The sequence below is a fragment of the Peromyscus eremicus genome, chromosome 1, assembly GCF_949786415.1.
Source record: "Peromyscus eremicus chromosome 1, PerEre_H2_v1, whole genome shotgun sequence".
Lineage (NCBI taxonomy): Eukaryota > Metazoa > Chordata > Mammalia > Rodentia > Cricetidae > Peromyscus > Peromyscus eremicus.
The window spans coordinates 20124017-20144314 of record NC_081416.1 but is presented as its reverse complement, the minus strand read 5'-3'; the positions used below and the strand labels follow the sequence as shown (position 1 = coordinate 20144314).

General features: G+C 50.4%; 1 protein-coding gene across 1 annotated transcript; it reads left to right on the top strand.

The window, feature by feature from the left end:
• The first annotated feature begins 577 nt into the window (after positions 1-577).
• On the top strand, positions 578-19110 carry Golga7b (golgin A7 family member B). Its single transcript, XM_059257921.1, has 6 exons — positions 578-729; positions 5350-5642; positions 12315-12440; positions 15190-15342; positions 15416-15517; positions 17125-19110. Exons 2-6 carry the CDS (start codon positions 5631-5633, stop codon positions 17233-17235), a joined length of 504 nt encoding a protein of 167 aa, XP_059113904.1. The 5' UTR covers positions 578-729; positions 5350-5630; the 3' UTR covers positions 17236-19110.
• Positions 19111-20298: the final 1188 nt, after the last annotated feature.

Below are 20298 nucleotides of genomic sequence, written 5' to 3'. Positions count from 1 at the left end.
GCCAGGCTTTCCCCTCCCAGGCCCCATCTTCCCTCCCCTTTCTCCCCCTCCCTGAGGTTTGCCAGGCTTTCCCCGCTCCTCTGCCTTATTTTTCCTCTCATCTCTCTCCAGATCTTTCAGTTGGTTTCTCTTTCTGGCCACGCTCCTCCTTTTGGAGACTTTCCAACGCAGCCACAGATTGGAAGATGATAACAGTGAATTAGTTAGTAGATTGTCTTTGATGTTATTTTGTGGGTGAACTCATTAATTTATGACAAAAACATCAAAGACCCGGGCTCCTGCACGGGACTGGGCTGTCTCAAGGCATCTGGATAATAACGATTAGTCAGATTAAATCTCAAGGCCTCAGCTCAGATGACTGGGGTGTGGGAACATTCCATCCTATAGTGTGTTACCCTAACCTGAGTCAGCATGGTGTGAGGCTCTCTTCTCACTATTCTTTCTGCTTTGACGCCTCCAAGCCTTGGGGCGTGGGGGGGGGGCATCAAGGTTGTTGTAACTACCCTGGAGGCAATGCAGAAAAGTGGGCTGAGGCTGGTAAGGTCTCTTCCTGTCAATAAAGCTAGATGTTGAAAGGGACCCTCTGTGCTTGCATAGATGACCTCAAGGCCTTGGAGTTCAGGTTGTACAGCGTACAGCGTAGGTGGAAAGACTCCCGGGAAAGAGGCAGCATCACACTTGGTGCCATCAAGCTCTCTATACACTTGTAGGCTGAATGGACTTGTTGAGGTAAGTTAGGACTCTGGTTGGTTGAAGTGGAGCTTGGAATAGTATTTGTCTTTCTTCACAGTACGACATCTGATCAGCTTGCACGTGTGGTCGAGTTCCTTCACCACCAATGGTAGGAAACTGTCTGTTCCCGACAGTCACGCCCTCTGCGTCATCCCTGCATTCCACTCTCCGTGGACCTCCGTGAGGGTGATCCAGCCAAGTGTAGTGGCTCATCACGTCTTTAATCTCGGTACTCTGGAGGCAGAGGAAGGACGATCTTTGTGAGTTCAAGGCCAGCTTGGTCTAGATAGAGTGGCCTGGCCAGGATATATAGTGAGAGCTTGTATTTAAAAAGAAAAAAAAAAGGTTTGCTTCTGAAATTGCCTGCTCTTCTCTGAACCCTTGGTGTTTCCCTCTCCACCTGACTTCCGGTCAGTGCCCATCAAGACCTAGTGTCTGCATCTTCAGAAAGAATCTTCCTTGGCTTCTCTCAGACAACCATGCTACTCTCAAGGGTGTTACTTCCTCTCCTCCGTTCTAACTCCCAAACTCACTCTAATCAGGAGCACACCCTATCCCACTGACGGTCCTTTGCAAGGCCACCAGTGACTTCTCTGCTGCCAATCATTGGTCATCCCTCATTGCTTGTTTTAGGTCCAGTGGGAGCAACATTGGGCAGCGTGAGTAAGGCTTCCTTCCCAGCCTGCTGGGATCCAGGCTGTCATTCTCTTGGGTCTTGGACTTGGCTACCTCTTTTTAGTCTTTTCTATCTTCTAGTCTAGACGTGGTCAACTCAGGATTAGTTCTTGACAACTTTTCTGGCTATATCTCTTCCTTAAATGAACTTACGTAGTCTATTGTTTCTGCAGGGGAGAGGAGGGGCTGGGTCAAGTTCTCTCTATTATACAGCTCTAGCTGGCATGAAACTATGTAGGCAATGCTGGCTTTGAACTTACGGAGATCCACCTGCCTCTACCTCCTAAGTGCTGGGATTAAAGATGTGCACCACCATGCCTGGCTAGTCCTTTGGTTTTAATCCTTATTTGGGTCTGGATAGGTCTAGAAGTTTTATCTCTTTTACCCCTTCCTTAACTCCTAAACGTGTTTTCAACCCAGTCTACACTATGTACATCAAACTTCAGATCTAATTCAGCCAAACACAATTCAAACTGCACCACTCCCCCCCACCCCCCCACCCCGTATCTTCAGGGTTTATTCAGGCCCTGCTTTCCACTCTACCTCTTCAGTATAAGGAGGGCTCTTCTCTTCTGGGTGTCTCAGATCTCAACATTGGGATAACTTTGGACTCATTCAGATCATACATGTAAACTCTGCACACACTGTCGAACATTACCTTCCAGCTGTGTCTAGAATATTCCTCACTTCCTGCAGTGTCACGCTGTACTCTAATTTGTCTCTCTCTGCCCCTTGCCTGAACTAGTTCAATTGGTCTGAAAGCTTTCAAACTTGCCTCTCCTACAACCCCATCATCCGAAACAAAATATAAAAACTTTAATAATGTCACGTCTCTACACAACTTGCTATCTCACTCTCTTGACCATGATCCAAAGTTCTTAGTAAGGCCTGTAAGGCCCTAAAAAACCTGGTTACTTCCCACTTAAAAAGTTCCCATCTTCCTTTCTCTTGCTCTCTGTTCTATGGACACTAGTTCAGAGCTATTTTTTCTTTATTAAGACATTTTTTATTCGTCTTACATACCAACCACAGATCCCCCTCTCTCCCCAGCCTCCCCTACCCCATGGAGCTATTTTTAGGCACCTTAGGCCCCGGTCCTTTTCAGGGCTCTCGAACTCTGCCCTTTCTGCCTCATTGCTCTTTCCTCGGTATTTGTGTGTCTATTTCTCTCTCTCCTTGCAGACCTCTGCCCAAATTTGACCTTATGAAGAAAGTTTTCCCCTGAGTATTCCTTCAGAAATAACCTCCGCCTGTCACCAAGTCCTTATCACAGCTCACTTTACATTCTAGCAATGATCACAAGTCTGCACCGAACTTATTTCCTCATATGTTGCAAGTAAGAATAGTCTGTGTATTTAGTCATTGCCGTATCCCCAGTCTATACAGTCTAGTACTCAACAAAGATACAATGGATTCGTTGAATGGCTTCCTTCTAGCCACTGGATGAACAGGGTGATTTTCAGATGAATGTCAAATTAATATGAAGTCAAGTGAGAGGGACAGTGAGGTCATGGACACCACTGGATGGGTTCACTTGTTAGCAGTGACCATCATGAGATTTGCAGATAGTTTCAGCTTGCACATTAATGCCAAAACACTTTTGGAGTTATGAGGTAGACCAGAATACCTGCCTTTATCTGTTTTTGGCATGTCACTTATTCTTAGAGACCCAACGGCTCTTATGAAAAATTGGCAGTTGGAGATGTTGGACCTCTGCCAGCAAACGAGGCAGTGTAGTTAGGGGACAAGCCACACATGGCCTCTAGAGCTTAACTGCCTTAGTCTAAATCCTTCTCATAGGATACCTTGGGCATCTTATTCCGCCTCTTCCTTTGTAGAGTTGGAATAATAAAAAGATGACTATAATATGGAAATGGGGCTGTGGAGATGGCTCAGTGGGTAAAGCTTTTGCTATGCAAGTGTGAAGAACTGAGTTCAAATCTCCAAATTCTGTGTAAAAAAGTCAGATGTGGCATGCCTGGAACCGCAGTGCTCATGTGGTGAGATGGGCCAGCTAGTCTGGTGTTTGCCGTGGAAGGAAGGTGAAGATTGACAGTCCAGGTTGTCCTCTGACCTCCTTACAGGCTCCGTGGCATCCATACATTGGTACTCACAACACAAATTCACCACACACACACACACACACACACACACACACACACAGAGAGAGAGAGAGAGAGAGAGAGAGAGACAGACAGACAGACAGAGACAGACACACAGACAGAGACAGAGAGATATACAGAGAAAGACCTAAAAAATTTAAAAAGAACATTTAACTCACAGTGGTTGTGGGGTTTACAAAATATATATGCAGTGTGGAACATATCATCTGGTACACAGTAAGTGATCCCTAAATGTTTGTTATTAAAAATAGAAAGTTCTGGAGGAATTGCTATTAATATGTCTTTGGGGGCAACAAACTACTCTAAAATAAGAGGGTTACTATGGAATTTTAAAAGAGATGATAATGATATTGTGATTAGTTAGGAGAGTGTTATTTTTTTGAGACAAGATCTCATGTATCCCTGCCTGCCTTAGCCCCCTGAGTGCTGAGATTAGAGGCACGCACCATCACACCTGGTTTAGGAAAGTGTTCTTGGTCTGAGGGGATGAATGCAGAAATACTTAAGGATAAAACTGTAGAACTTATTGATTTCTAATAATCTAGTTAGATTGCTTCTATTTCCATCAGTGAAACAAATCAAACGTGGTTAAAAAAAAATAACAGTTGTGGAAGCAGTTAGATAGTATCGTTTGTGACATTTCCCTCCTCAACGTCTCCTGTATGTTTGGAAATTTTAAAATAAAATTGTGAAGGAAAAAGAAAGGACCCTAGCTATAGGCCAGTGAGGTCAACAAGTACATTCTGCAGAAAGAGGACATTGGCTCAAAAGGTGACACAGTCACTCCCTGAACTGGAATCGAGTCTTCTGGCTGTCTCATCTCCCCATGTGTGTGGCTGCTGCTGCTGACCTGTGGCAGCCATGCTGTAGAGAATGGTACCCAGCTCCCCTCAGACAGACCTGGGGGTATTATGGGTATGTTCAAGGGCCTCCGTGTTGGGGCTTCCTTCCTGCTTATTAAGTAGATAAGCCATTTGACTGGAAGGCCTGATGCCAGATTGCCACCTTGGACAGTGGGCATACCGGTTTGGCACTCTGCTTGTGGTTTCTGACTGGTGGTGGTAATGGGAGAGTGTGTGTAAACTGTGGGATTTCAGAGGGGAGAGAGAAGAGTAGGGTGTGGAGCCTAGGGCCAGGAGGAGCATAAAGACAGGCTGGTTTCCATCTAGAGCTCCTTGAAAGAAGGGACTCCAGGGCAAAGCTGGGAATGAAATATGTGCAAATATTAAAAAAAAAATTCTCTGTGATCTACAGCATCTCCTTCTAGCTAATGCGGTTCTAGGAAGTGGAGAGCAGAAAGAGAGGAGAGAAATGTCCACATAAGGCCGGGTGGTGCTTGGAGGGTGCATAGAGATAAATCAGGCTAGAAAAAGTGGGGGGGGGGAGAAAAGAGAGAGGAAAAAAAAGAGGAGGCGGCCAGGGGCAGGGTGGGGGAGGGGTTAGAGTCTGATGTTGTAGGTGTTTGGAGAGGCCGGTCGGGACGTCCGTTCCTGCAGACTGGAGTGCCTTGCGGCAGAGTCCAGCCTCTCTTCTCCGCCTCTGGAAGTCCCGGGAGGCGGTGATAGCTTGCGCAGAGCACTAGGCTCTTCTGCAGGGGGAGGGCAGGCAGGAGAGGCGGGGCGCTGGGCGGGGTCGGGACGGGGCGGGGCGGGAGCGGAGCGGGTGGCCGCGGGCGGGGCTCCTCTCCGGCGGGTGCCGGAGTCTGGGGGCCTCGGCTTCCCCCTCCCCGCCCGCCGAGGCACTGGCCCCTCCTTCCCCCGCCGCCCCCGTACCCGCCGCTGCTGCCGCTGTCAAAGATAAACCGGGCCATTGCTTGCAGGAGCCCTGGCAGCAGGCGATCGGGCGGTGAGGAGCCTCGGGCGCGGCCTCGCCTCCCCGGCCCGGCTCCCGCAGCAGCACCGTGGACAGCACAGACCCTCTCTCCGGGACCCTGCTGTCCGCAGGAGCTCGTCTCGGGCTTCGGCGATCTCATCAGCACCGCGGACAGCACCCGGGCCCTTGCGGGCCTCGGCCACCCCACCAGCTCTCCAAGTCAGCACCGCGGACAGCCCCCCTGGGCCAGCCCTGAGGCCGCCTAGGAGTGGTCAGCACCCTCTGAAGATGGCCACTGAGGTAGGGGCCAGCACCTTAGCCCGCAGGCAATGCTGCAGGAATGCCCACTAGGGGCAAACTGGGCGCAAGGAGAAGGCGGGGGCGGGTGGGGGTAGGGGGTGTTTCCCCAGGTTTGTAGGGGGCAGGTATGGAGTGGCAGGGCTTCAGAAGAACAGGGCTTTGGGTAGTGGTCCCCGCATTTCCGGCATGTCAATCTTGCCCATGCAACCCTGAGCCCTGAAGAGTCTACTTGTTACCAATAGCACCAGGTCCCAGCCTAGGCTGGGATTTCCCCTTCTCCTGACACAGGGTTCTGATTCCCTGGAGGGTTGGAGATCCCTGCACGCCTGTGTAAGGGGAGGGGAGGTGGCCTACTGCTGCTGTTGCTATGCGGTGCAGTATCCTGCTTCTAACCCAAAATGCTTGACTAAGGAAGACAGACCTTCCTCTACATCCGCATTTCCTTAGGAGGAGGAGGGCGTGGACAAAGACATCCTCGGGCCCAGAACCCAAAGGGTTGGTTTTAAGAACTTCCTGCACCAGCCCCCACTTTTGAGAATCATCATCCCTTGCTCTCCTTCTCTGCCTGAGTTGCTGGTCCCAGAGTGCCCACATTTGCCTGTGTATGGGGAGAGGCTGCCTTCTTCACAGTGTGCCTATGGATCAAGGGACCTGTTAGCTAAGGGCAAAATCCTGTCACAGTGCTTAAGAAATCAGGATTTTTGTCTCTACCCCTAGAGGCTCCCCCCTGCCCCCATTTGTGCTGGAGATGTGAGCTCTTTATACATGATAAAGCTGACATATGGAAAAAAGGATGGGTTTGGTACTCACACAGCATGCTAAGAGCAGAGTTGAAAGTTTTTCTTTGAATTTTTGGAGTGTAACGCAGCACACTGGGACTCCCCAGTTCTGCTGCTGCCTTCTTTTGTGGTGTCTCCCTATTTCCAGCCTAGCTGGAATACTGCCAAGGAGGAAGGCAAGGGCCTGTGAATGATTCCGTGCAGTGCCTCTGGGCTTCCTGGTGAGTGGCATGACATCAGTACCAAGTGCTGTGGCCATTATCCCACGGCATCTCCTGATGTTGCTTGGCATTGTTTGCCTTCTGATGCTATACAGGTTAGCTAGGAGGGACTCATGCCCTCCCAGAACCCCATGTGCAGGCACATCTGCCTTCCAGAGGAATGCAGAGTACTTCAGAAGCACCACAGAGAGGGAGAAGAGCCCAAAGGAGCCAAGGGGCTGGTCACCTTCCAGATAGGCCTGCCAGACTGCAGCAGCGGTTGCTAGTGTGATCTGATGGATCCCGACAGGCCCGGCTGTCAGAGTGTCTCTTCTCTACAGGTCTGCTGTGGCCCACGCGTTCTGCCCACAGGCTCACACCTCCTGGCTGAGGCCAGGTTTCCAGGAAGCTGTTGGTAGGCTTGATGACTCTCCCCTGGGAGAGGCTCTGCTCATAATGCCTCTGTGGATACGGCACCGTGGCCCACAGAACGCCTTTGAGGGTCTGAGCAGCTCTGTGAAGTGAACCAGGATAGTGTTATTATCTGCAATTAGCAGATGAGACAACTGAAGCTTGGAAGCTTGCTTCAGTCTGGTGAGGGACTCAAAGAAGGCTTCATCATCCCATTTTACAGATGGCACAACTGCAGTGCTAAGACAATAACTCATCTTGCCCCCGTGACCACTCTCTTTGTTCCTTTGCAACCAGGATAGTGTGTCCAATTAGCCAGTATGATGCTTACTAGAGGAGAATGCTAGGGGTCTTGAGTGGGGCTTTGAGTTAGGAGAGGTATGTCAGGAAGAGCTAGAGCAATGGTTCTCAACATGTGGGTTGTGACCCCTTTAAGACCATTGGAAATATCAGATATTTGCATTGTGATTCATAACAGTAGCAAAATTACAGTTATGAAGTGGCGACAGAAATAATTGTACGGTTGGGAGTCACCGCAGCATGAGGAACTGTGTTAAAGGGTTGTCGCATTAGGAAGGTTGAGAACCACTGAGCTGGAGGCACTCAGGTACCCTGACTGGCCTCGCTGGTCATCTTGAGGACAGAGGGACAGAAGAATGTCTAGGATGGGCAGGAAACGTTTTCAGCCTCACAGCTCAGCCTTGACTGGACTCTGCTGGCAGTGTTGAGGGAAGAAACCCAGGCTCTGCCAGGGCGCAGGGTGTTTGGTGTCTGGGCCAGGGTGAGTCATCCCCCTAGGCTGGTTTTTACTATTAGGATTGGATTGAGAGTACCAGGAAAAACCTGTTAGGGGAAGGAAATCCTCACTCCAAGTTCCCGTGGTCATTTCCTTAGCATTCTGAAGAAAGAGCTGAGCTAAAGGGGAAAAGAAGACAGGAAGAGAGAGGAGAGGGAAAAAAGGAGAGAGAAAGGGGAGGGGGAAATGGCTTCCTGATTTCCATTTAGAAGTTAGCATTAGGGGAGGGCTGTGTGTGAGGAACACAGAGGAGGCAGAAAGGTTCCTGAATGAGGCCCTGACCTCATTTGGAGAGCTTTCCCGAGCCCATCTCTTGGGCAGCAGATCTTGGCAAATGCCAAGGGAAACAGTCTAAATGACCAAGAACAGCTGGGGAGTGCCTTTCATTGGAGGGGCTTCTTGAAGTGGGTTTTGGTGCATCAGAGATGTTTAAGTGCATTACCCAGGCAGGGTATTTGGAGGTCTGATCTCTGAGTCACTGGCTTGAGCTTGAGTGTAGCAGGCTGAGAAGAAGGGTGGCCCTGTGCCCAGTTTTCCACCTTCAGGTCCTACCTGGCTGCCAGTGACTCATGATCTGCACTTCTCCACTACAGCCCAGCCCAGCGTTGGTTATCGTATGGATCCCATGACTCATGAGCTGTGCCTCACCTGTACCTTATGGAATGAGATGGTTTTAAGTGAGGATGGATCTGTGGACCAGCTGGGACCTCCTGTTTGTCCTGGGCATACCAGGTCCAGGAGCTCATTGCATTCCAGTGATTGCTCTGTACAAGCCCAGCCTGGAGGACTGACTGCCAGGTGTATGGAGACACACTATGTGACCTGCTGTGTCGCATCTCTAGGTATTCTTCCATTCCTTGTCACACTGTGGGAAATGGCACCCACAGATCTCTCCACTGAGTTTCCAACTCAGGAAAGAAGCTTGGTCTTGGCCTTACCTGAAAGCAGGCTGGGGAATGACTATGGGAGAGAGGGGCAGGGCTGAGGATATTGAAATATCAGGAGAAGCTCAGTTCTCAGAACCATCTAAGATTCCCCTGGAGAGATTCTAGGGGGGCACTGCTGCTGAGGGAGACACAGAATCTGTAGCCTCAGGGAGTGTTGGGCGTTGCTGTAAGAACTCCTTCCTGTTTCCAGAATCCCAAGAAGCTGACTGTAAGTGTTTGGGACCTGGCTCTAGCCTCTGTCTTTATTTTCAAACTGGAGCTGTAAGGAGTCAAGTCTTTATTCGTAGGTGAGTCTTATTTAACCTGCTTAGTGCTCACATGTTTAAAAAATCATTGGAAATATTTAGAAATCAGGATACCTGATATTAAGAAAAAATTGGATTTGTGGCTTCTCTTGAAAAATCAGAAGTGCCAGGTACCTGGGTGTACATTTTCAGTGGCAATAGCCAGCTGGCTCTGTGACACAAGTCACAAGCTCTCTTATTAGACACAGGCCCAACCCAGCCCACTGACTGCTCTGCCTCTGGAAATGTTTATGTTCACCATTGCTGATAAGGCTTCTTTGAAGTCAGAGAAGTGAGGGGTTATGATGACGGGGTTCCAGATTAGTGTCTTTGAAGAAATGAGGGCCTGAGAAGGGCAGACTTTTCAAGGGTCATGTGGCCCAGAGGCAGCCTCCTGCCACTGTGCTCAGCAGGCCATCTTGGTACTTCATATGGAACACCATAGATGGAGGGAACCAGGAGACCCTTTCTTGCCTAAAATCCTGCTCTTCACCGACTGTGCCAGAGCGTGTGATATGTGTGCCATGTAGGTCTGGCATGCCAAGGCGCTTACATGTAAAATGTATCTCATCTGCTTCTCTACACACTCCCCACTGCCCAACATACGTTCTCCAGGGACAGAAGCAGATGCCTAGTCACCTGGAGCCAGGACAGGCTCTTAGGTTCAGGATACCGCTGTGGCTAGGGAGGGTGTTGACCTCTTCCACTTCAGGGACTTGAGACTGAATGAATCAGTCAAGAGGAAATAGGTCTGTATTACGTAAGACTGTAAGGCTGCTGTCTTAATAATTGAAGATCACTTCCTTCTCAGTAAAGTCCTGAATGGGGGGCTTCTGATCAGCAGGCAGATGTCCTCTGAGAGGCCATTCAGGGACCCAGCCCTTTCCAGTTCCACTGTCTGCAATACCTGGCCCCTCTGCTTTTGGGAGAAGGGAGGCATTCCTGGTCTGTATGAGTCAGATAGGAGATTCATCAATTCCATTTACTCTGCTCAGCATGTGGCCACTACAGCTTGCAAGGAAGCCTTGGAATGAATTTAGTTGTATTCCTAGGAGGAAGAAGAAATAGCTGGTCATCAGAAGCCAGACACTAAGAGACACACTGTCATGGCTCATAGTACCGCCTACATCGATGTATACACAGGTGTGTGTGCACAGGTGTGTGTGCACAGGTGTGTGTGCAGGCTCAGACAAAGGATGTTGCCTGTGGCAGGAAGCCAAGTCCAGGTCAGAATGGTGGAAACATTGTTTCTGTCTTCTTTCCGTTCTCTTTCTCATCACCACCTCATCATCTCCTTCCAGCGGGGCTTGTTAGGCTTACCCACTCCTGCAACACTGCCAGAATGACCCTTCCAGAGCTGAAGGAGTCCATGGCTGGCTCTTGTATGCTGCCTTTGGAAGGGCAGGGAAGGCCACAACCCTTTTCCTTTCTTGTGAAAATGAATTGTAGTGAAACCATAACCAGATGGAACAGAGACATTGATGAAAGACTTAGTTATATTACCAAAGCATATTGATTTTTTTTAAATTACCGAAAGATTCTAGTAGCTATTAAAAGGGGACTCCCCCTACCCCCTCCCCCAACAGGGTTTCTCTATGTAACAGCTCTGGCTGTCTTGGAACTTGCTCTGTAGACCAGGTTGGCCTTGAATCCACTGAGATCTGCCTGCCTCTGCCTCCCGAGTGCTGGGATTAAAGGTGTATGCCATCACACCCAGCTAAAAGGGGATTTTTCAACAAAGATTCTGGCTAGTGGAATCAAGAAATATTAAAACTGGAGGAGCACTTATATGCTATTTAATTCATTCTCAAAACTTTGAGATCAAAACTCCTGCTTACAAAGTTTACCTGAATTTAGGAAAGCCTTGTGTAATGTTCTCTGATTGCTACATTTCTCAGACCTTGATAGACCAACCGTCCACTCCTTCTGTCTAGTCAACCCCTCTCTACTCTTTCCCTTGGCTGTTAGGGTCTCCACCTGCAATCCTTCCTGTCGGCAGAGACCCATCCTGTGTGTGATCTCACCCCCGACTGCAGTACATGTTCATTCCCACTGATTGTATCTGCTCTGCAAACCAGCTTTGGTCTTGCTAAACGCTGCCTCAGGCCACTGGAGCAGATCAGGTTCTGCTGTCTTCATTACCCCCTTTCCCAGGGTCACCCTTTCCTCCCCTTTCTACTTCCGGTCAGCCCCTACCACTGCTAATCCCTAGCCTTCCTGTAGGACTCAGTACAGTCTCCAGGAAGCCTTTGTGAATAAGCATTTCTGGGCAAATGTGACTTTGTTTCAACCATCCATCACAGTCTAATTCATTACACATTTATTTGTCTTCCTCCCTGGAGCCCATAGACTGACTTTTGCTCAGCATCTGGAGAACCCGGCACTAGTAGGGACTCAATAAATGAGAGTGGAGTGACGGAACGGATTCAGCTTAATTACACAGGATGAACTGCTGTTTCTTCACTCTGCCTGCAGGGCTTGGTCTCCATGTGGTTCCAATGCTGGGCGTATTTCACCAATGAGGTGTCTGTCTCCAGCATGAGTGACTGAGGCTGGAGAGGTAGAAGAAAGAGACCTTGTTCTTCTGTGGAATGGAGCCCACTCCCCTCAAGTGCTAGGTCAATGTCAAGTTTTCAGAGTGGATGGAGGGACAAGTCACCCTACTCCTTCCTATCAAGGAAATCTATTCATTACTTCAGCTTCTGGCCCCAGTCCACTTTGTACTGTTGTCTCTTGGGAAATAGCCATTCCTGGGCCTTTTACTGGGGTCGGAAAACCACTTTTGGTGCTCCCTGGCCTTTCAGAACCTGGCCTGGACCTCAGTCTCCCTTGGAGTTCAGGGACACATCAGAGTTTCCTCTCTTCCTCATGCCCCACTCCCTAGTCTGGTTGTGAACTCCACCTTCAGGGCCTAAGGCTTCCATACTGGCCAGTGCTGAGTTCTCCAAGGACAGGGCCAGCTGCCATCCCACATCGCTTCTCTCGTTAGAACCAGTTGCTGCTGTGATTGACGGCTCTGAGGGTCTCATTTTGGCTCACTTTTGCTCCTGCTTTAGGCTTTTGCAGACTCGTTGAGATGACCTCAGGCAGCTTCTCATGTAAATTGCACAGGGCCTGCTTCTCTACGCCCCTCCTGGAGGCTGGCTGTGTGGCCAGCCCATCCCTGGCCAGGATTCAGGAATGCTGGAGAGCCCTCCATATCAGTACAGTGAGACGATGGTCCCCTAAGTGTGTTCTTCCTGCCTATCTCCTCAGGTTCACAATCTTCAGGAGCTCCGGCGAAGCGCATCCCTGGCCACTAAGGTCTTTATCCAGAGAGACTACAGTGATGGTACCATCTGTCAGTTCCAGACCAAATTCCCCCCAGAGCTGGATAGCCGGGTAAGGGCACCTGTTGGGTGAGGATACCTTTATCTAAACATGAGCTCTACTTCCATGATGGCACTGGGGTGTGTGTGTGTGGGGGAGTCTTCTTAGAATGTATTTTTTTTCCCACCAGTCTTATGTGACACATAATACCACAAAATGCAGGACTTAGCTGCCTCAAAGGGAAGAGTCGTCTTGCATTTCCACAGAGAAACTTCTCTGAAAAACAAAACACAACACAAAACCTCAGACTTGTTCCAGTCCAGCAGCTCAAATTACCCTTGCATGAAATGTCTCTAGAAAACTTGTTAAACAAATGTAAATTCCCGAGTCCTAGTGGCTTAGATCGGGTGTCACTCAGACTTGCTGACTCAGTTGCTGGCTTGTGGCTTAGGAATCTCTACTTGTCAGCTGTCCTTAGCCTTGGCTTGCACACTAGAATTTTCTGAGGAGCTGAAAAAAATCTCAGTGCACCCTAAAGCACATTAATCAGAATCTCTGGGAGTAGGGCCTGGGCGCTGGCATTGTTTTACATCTTAATTTGCAAATTAATTTTTAAGTTAACTAAAAATTATTTTTAATTACAATTGTTCAAACTTCAATTCTTAATGAGGAATTCTCAGGTGAGCAGGAATTGAGTGGTCCCTAGATCCTGCTTGGGCAGTAGCTTGCCTCTTCCCACTCTTGGCTGGATTGGGGCCACTTGTAATTGGGTTGGGAAGTGGGGGACCAGACAAGGCATCTACTTGGGTAGGAGAAGGTGACAGGTGCTGTTCTGACCTATCCCTCCCCGTCCCAGACTATTTGAGTCCTCACCTCTTGGGGCTGAGATTTGGGTGCAGGGTTGGCTTTAAAAACTGCCCAAGTGATGTTACAGTGCAGCCAGCACTGAACATGGCCACTAAGCCCTTGTTTAAAATCATGCCCTGTGGCTGACAGGGTCAGCGTCACCTGGGTACTCAGACACAAGGCAAGGTACCAAGCCCACCTGAGAGCTCCCAAATACGAACGTGGTTTAGCCAGATCCTTAGGTTGCGCCACGCACACATTGCAGCTTCAGAAGCAGAAGAGTCTTTCAGGGCTGGAAGCAGGAAGTGACTCACCGAAGTTATTAGAAAGTACTGGAAGAGCCAGGTGCCCACTTTCTCTGCTTTCCCACTGGCCTCGATTATAAGACGGATGCAAATGCATCCCCAGTCGGTACAGATGGAAGTAGAGACTGTGTGATCAGAGCTGTGGCAGGGAAGCTTAGAGACCCAGAGGGAGAGCTGGGGGCCTGCTTTCCATCTTGTTTTTACCTGTCTTATAAAACGGGTGGAGGGAATCTGATGTCCCCTTTTCATCTGCTGGTGGCATCTAAGGTAGTCAGCCAAGGGTTGTGCTCTGCCCCTGTTTCTGAGGGTGTCCATTCCCTACCAGGGGCTGCCTTAGAGCTGGTTTGGGATCAGAGACCCAGTGCTGGTCTATGTTGTAGGCCAGGCTGATTTGAGGAGGTTTGAAAAGTGAGGCGTGGCTGGTCTTTGCTGACTGAACCTCCAAGGACTCTCGGAAAACCTTGAGCATCTCATTCTCAAGTAAGCATGCCTGTCCTTTACAGGAAGTTAGCAGTGGTAGGGGCAGGGAGGCCAGAGATGAGGCCCCAGGGCTCTTTGGTCTCAGGAACACAGAGCAGTCCTCACCTGTCAGAGAGTGGGGGTGACAAGAATGCTTTTGAAGTTGTATGAGAGTTCATGAAAAGGCTGGTGCATAGAGTTTTTAGTGTTTCCTATTGTTATGAATACAGGCCAACTTCCTGGCTGTACACGTACATGCAAGCACACACGAACACACGCGCGCGCACACACACACGCACTTGTGCACACATAGCGGCTGTGGCGGCTAGTGACTTCTTTTTTTTTTTTTTCTTTCCCGAGATAGGGTTTCTCTGTGTAGCTTTGGTGCCTTTCCTGGATCTCGCTCTGTAGACCAGGCTGGCCTCAAACTCACAAAGATCCACCTGCCTCTGCCTCCCGAGTGCTGAGATTAAAGGCGTGCGCCACCACTGCCTGGCATGGCTAGTGACTTCTTAGCTGGGAGGAAAAGTGCTCCTGGAGGGGCTCTCCAGAGCTCCCACTGTCAGTTGCAAGCAGCTGAAACCCCTTCCAAATCTGGAGAATCTACTTGTGGGAATTCGCTGTTGAGCTCTGGCACAACCATCACAGTGGGAGCTGATGTCACCAAAATATTTCTCTGAGCTTCTGCGTAAAACATCTGCGACAGTGGTTCTCAACCCACAGGTTGAGAACCTTTGTGGGGGGGGGGGCGTCAACCGACCCTTTCACAGGGGTCACATATCAGATATCCTGCATATCAGGTATTAACGGTATGATTCACAACAGCAGCAAAATTACAGTTAGGAAGTAGCAACAGAAATTTTATGGTTGGGGGGTCACCACAACATGAAGACTGTATTAAAGGGTCGCAGCATGAGGAAGGTGAGTTTCCTGTTCCCGGCAGCCATGCTTGTTCCCATCCCACAGATGGGGAAACCAACAGAGCACGGGCAAGCCCCTGGTGCAGGGCCACACGTCTAGTTCATGGACAAGTCTGGACGGACTCCAGGTCTCCTGCTTCCTGGGCTCTGCCTTGCCTGCCACTTCGCGGTCATGCCTGTGTACCAGTATTTCGCCGGCTCCCACTCACGTGGCCCCAGCGATGTTATCCCAGCCCCACCTGGGATTGTCCCCACTTTGGGGAGGCTAACAGTCTGCCTCTCTCCCTGCAGATTGAGCGGCAGCTCTTTGAAGAGACCGTGAAGACCCTCAACGGGTTTTATGCGGAGGCTGAGAAGATCGGGGGAAGCTCCTACCTGGAGGGCTGCCTGGCCTGTGCCACAGCCTACTTCATCTTCCTCTGCATGGAGACCCACTATGAGAAGGTGGTGCTTCCCCACCTCCCCTCCCCCGGCCTCCTTGCCACAGACTCATCCTTATGGACCCCTGTTTCTGCAGGTTCTCAAGAAGATTTCCCGTTACATCCAGGAGCAGAACGAGAAGGTCTTTGCTCCTCGAGGGCTCCTGCTCACGGATCCTGTGGAACGTGGCATGAGGGTTGTATCCTTCCAGGCTCTTCTGTGTGAGGGTGCAGAGTTGTCTACCCAGTGGGCCCCTTGAGGATGTTACTAGGAAAGAGGAGCTTCCCCGGATCCTTCAAGGATTCCACACATCGCTGGTCATAGGAACCCTTCCCCTTTCGGTCACTGGGGACACTTGTGAGTTTCAGGCTTTGTATTTATTGAACTGTATGCCATCAATGCTTAATATAGGCCAGCCACCATATAAAGGCTTTGAAAAATACAATCTCATGCGATTTTCATCACATCCCCAAGAGGTGGGCTCTTCTTACCCTCCTGTGTATACCAGGACACTGAAGGTGAGCTGGCTGTCACTTACCTTTAAGCAGCAGATTGTCAGTCAGGGTTTGAGCCCAGGCTCTCTGAACCTGCAACACTGTCTGGTCCTCAAAGAATCTGCAAGCCTTCTACAATCTCATTTAATATTCCATATTGACCCCACCACCCACTGAACATAGATGAGAGAGATGAGGTCCAGGATGGGGATGCGCCTCTGGGCTGGCTGTCTTAGTGAAAGGCTGGGCAGGGGGTGGATGATAGTTCTGCTGCCCCCATTTGGAACAGTTGTTCAGGTGAACGACCCCCTTTCAGTAGCAACAGAAGTAGAATAGTTAAAATAATGCATTTTACAATAAAGCTGAGAGAAGAGTTCAGAAAACAATCCCTAGAAACACGTTTCCCCCACGCTTCTTTTGTGCTTAGCACTCAGAAAGTCCATTTAATTTACACAGGAGTCCTAAGGCTCTGCAGTGCCCCCAGTTTGAAGATGTGATCATTGATGGTTAGCAGGTGAAGGAACTGGCCTAAGTTGAGTGGGCCAGTAGGGATCAGCAAACGCAAGTGTTTGTATGTAACTCCATTTCCCGGTGCATCTGTGCCTTGGAATCCCATAATGCATCTCAAGGAAGGCCAAATTCAACATGGGACCCCATTGTGCACTCAGCCCCGTGTCCTCTCAGAAAAGGTTAGCTGAGGCTTGGAGAAGAGTTGGGACTTGTTTGTTTTCATTCTTTTAGGGGGCCCACCATCCAGCTCCCAAATAAATCACACATGGAGGCTTATTCTTTCTTATGAATGCCTGGCCTTAGCTTGGCTTAGTTTCTAGCCAGCTTTCCTTATCTTAAAGTATCCCATCTACCGTTTGCCTCTGGGCTTTTCCTGTTCTCTTACTTCTGTAACTCTTACTCTTACTCTGTGGCTGGCTGTGTAGCTGGGTGGCTGGCCCCTGAAGTCCTCCTACTTCTCTGGCTCCTTCCTTTTACTCTTCCCAGACTTCTCCTATCCCAGATTTCTCCTGTCTGCCTGCCAGCCCCACCCATCCTTTCTCCTGCCTCGCTATTGGCCATTCAGCTCTTTATTAGACCAGGTGTTTTAGACAGGCACAGTAACACAGCTTCACAGAGTTAAACAAATGCAACATAAACAAAGGTAACACATCTTAAAATAATACTGTACAACAGGGACTTCAGGCCTTCTGGGCTCTGCTATTGGGCATAGCAGGGCTTCGGCCACAGGCCTCATTCTGGGTCTGTACCCCCTTTCCCAATCAACAGCTGAGTGTGCGCAGCTCCTTAACCATCACCCCAGATCGAGATCTCCATCTATGAGGACCGGTGCAGCAGCGGCAGTTCGAGCAGCGGCAGCAGCAGCGGCAGCGGCAGCAGCAGCGCCGGCGGGGGTGGGGCGGGGGCCCGGTGACTGGCCGAGAGTCCCCGCAGGGAGGTGTATGGCCGGAGCGAGGGTCTGGCAGATCTGCGGAGGCTGCGTTACCAGAGCACCCGCTTCTGAGTCTTTCTCTGGGCCCACCCTGCCGTGTGGCGCGGAAGGGAGGGTGACTACCCGCTGTTTCATGTCCCCAGTCCTTTGTCCCTTGGCAGGATCTTCCTCTTTCTGACCCTGGACCTTTCTTTCTCCCATGGGGCTGGTCCGGGTCATCAGAGCCAGGCTTTCCTAGGGAAGTCTGAGGGTGGGGGAAACCCAGCTTAGATGAACCCTCTCTTCTTTGCCTTTTTCCCCCACTCCAAGGAGGACCTGGAGAATTCCCACCCTGCATGATCCTTCACCGTCAAAGCCCATGTCTACCTGGACTCTGCCCTGGGCTCTTTCTAAGGCCCAAGGCCACCATGAGGCTCCTGCTTGTCAATGATCCCACCTCCTCGTTGGAGATCTGGGGAGATGGGTGCCCTGGGAGCTATCCAGCTGCTCCTAAGGCTGTGTGTGGCTTTCCTGTCCTTCCCTCAGAGCGGAAAGTCCTCTCAGCCTTGCCAAGATACACCCAACTCAGAGACTTTGCACCCCACCAGGAGCTGGTTATGGGTGTTCAGCTTGGGACTCTGGGGGGTGGTGTTCCACTGGGATATGGTAAAGCCCTGTGGATGAATGCAGCTGGACAGAGCTTGAATTCCTGAACTGGAGCCAATTCCTGCATTGTGTGCATACTGTGTGCACAAATGTATGTATGTGGGTTTATGGGTGGGAAAGCATGTGCACATATGAGTTTACAAGTGTGTGAATGTGAGTGAGTGTACGTGTGTGACTTCACAAGTGAGTGTGAGTGGGTGTGTGCACATGTGTGCACGAACCTATGTTTATCTGAGTGAATGAGTGGGAATGTGAGTGTATATGTGCACACATGTGTGCAAGTTAGGTATGCTTGTGCATAAGTGCAGGCGTGTGAGTATGAATGTTTATGTGTAATGAGCATGTGTGTGTGGAGAGAGAGGTTACTTTGTGTGTTCTTTGGCTGCTGGGCTAATAACTCCCACGTCCTGCCCTGTCCTGTCACACAGTGGTCTGCAGCACCTCCCTGTGAGTTCTTCCTGGCCCTGTCGGTCAGTGTCCTAAGGCTGGGCTTCGACGTGGTTCTTCTTCCTGGCCTTCCTCCACCCTGGCTCTATTGTGCACATTCTAATGGAGGAAAGGCTGGGGTCCTAGGAGAGCAGAGCCAACATCTGGGTGGTCTTTGGTGCCCTTCTCCCAGGCCCCATGACACAGCGGGGCCACAGATGCTGCATATTCAGCCTGCCCAGGTGTCAGGGCCCTGAAGTCCTGCGGGGAGACTCCCTAGACATTCAAGGCAAATGTGCCTTGCAAGAGAAGAAGGGCTGGCCAGCCAATGGTGCTGTGGCTCCCAGGGGGAGCCAGTGTGTGTGTGGGCATCCTGGGGCATGACTATGGACAGAAATGGGCTGCCTACCTCAGCGGGCAGGAGGTGCTAGAAGTAAACAGGAAACACCAGCCACTGTAGGTAGCTTCCTAGAGCTTGAAAGGGCCTGGTTCTCTACTGGCCAAAGCGGCAGCATGTGACATCAGGAGACTATGCAGAGAGATGGAGAGGGCTGGCCAAGGCCCTGAAGCCTCAGGGAGCCTGAGCCTGATGAGCCCGGGTGCAACGAACCCCTTCTTCCCAAGCTGCAGCCCCAGACTCCCGACAGAAGCCTATGTCCTCCCTAGCCTGCGGTATGGCCAGGCATCGTGTCTGACCTTGGCACATCCTGTTGGGAAGGTTGGGAAGAGGCAAAATGGAGACCTTTTGTTTTATTCTTTTTCCAATAAAAGGACTTGCCAGCTTGAGGCTCCATGCTGTTTCCACTAGTCCAGGGTGCTGGGCTTAGTTCTGCAACCCGGGTTCATGCAGAGATGCTGGGGTGAGTGTGTGTGTGAGAAGAGGCAGACGGCACAGGACTGATGAACTGTCTCCCTGGAGCTTGTGGGTCAGGGAGGAGGTAGACATCCCACCGTTTCCACTCCTTAATCTGTGGTGGATTTGCAACGTTGGGTGGAGACGGTAGGTTCAGATGAAAGCTAAGCCCGAAGTAATTTATCAGTGAGTTAGGTAGGGGCTGTTCCTTGAGCTCTTACTCTAGGTCAGGCACTGTCTGGGTTGAATCTCACGGGGCATTCATTACTGAAGACTAGAACGGGCTGGCAGGATGTCTCAGCAGGCACAGTGCTTGCCATGCAGGCCTGATGGCCTGGGTTTGAGCTCTGGAACCTGAGTAAGGGGGGAAGGAGAGAACCACCTCCACAAAATTGTCCTCTGATCTCTCCGTGCACCATGGGACATGCACAGCCCCCACCAGATGCATACATCAATTTTTTTAAAAGCGGAGAAAGCAGCTAGATATTAGATATATTTTGGATATACAAAACTAAGCATTTATTAACCACCTATGATATACCAGACACTTTGCTAAAACCATATTCTAGGGATAAGGGGGATTTTAAAGATTAGCTGAGTCTTCTCAAAGGTCCCAAGAGGTTGAGTAATGTGTCCTCAGTCATAGAGCTGGTGGGTGAGTTAAAACAGGGAATTCCTCTCAGATAGGAAGTTGCCTGGGGTTGTAGTGGGGCTGGGCCACACAGATCTTCTGGCCAGGGTCTGTTTCAGAGAGGACCTCATTAGGTCACAGGGACCACAGCTCTGGTCCTGGGTTTGGGAGCAAGGGAGAGGTAGTCTCTGGGTGGTGTGGAAGATCGTTCCAGGTGGCTCAGAAGTTTCCATTTGCTGCTTCTACAGGACACCTGGCTCTGTACCCGAGCCCTGGGGAGCCTGGGCCTCTGCCTCTGCTCAGTCTTGGGATGTGAGTGGGTTGGGGAGCTTCTCCACTGGCAGGGAGGGTCATGCTTGAGTTCTGCTTGGGTGGGAAGTTAGCTGTAGCCTGAGGTCAGGCTTGAACCTCAGCCAAGCTGTTTAGTGAGGAAGCCCTGAAGAAGGCTGGAGATTTCCAAATTGGCAAAAATTCACCCAACACCCCCACT

Coding starts and splice junctions, on each gene's coding strand:
- Golga7b (XM_059257921.1), top strand. Junction 15,343..15,415: donor TGGAGACCCACTATGAGAAG/GTGGTGCTTCCC, acceptor CTGTTTCTGCAG/GTTCTCAAGAAGATTTCCCG. Junction 15,518..17,124: donor TGGAACGTGGCATGAGGGTT/GTATCCTTCCAG, acceptor CCATCACCCCAG/ATCGAGATCTCCATCTATGA.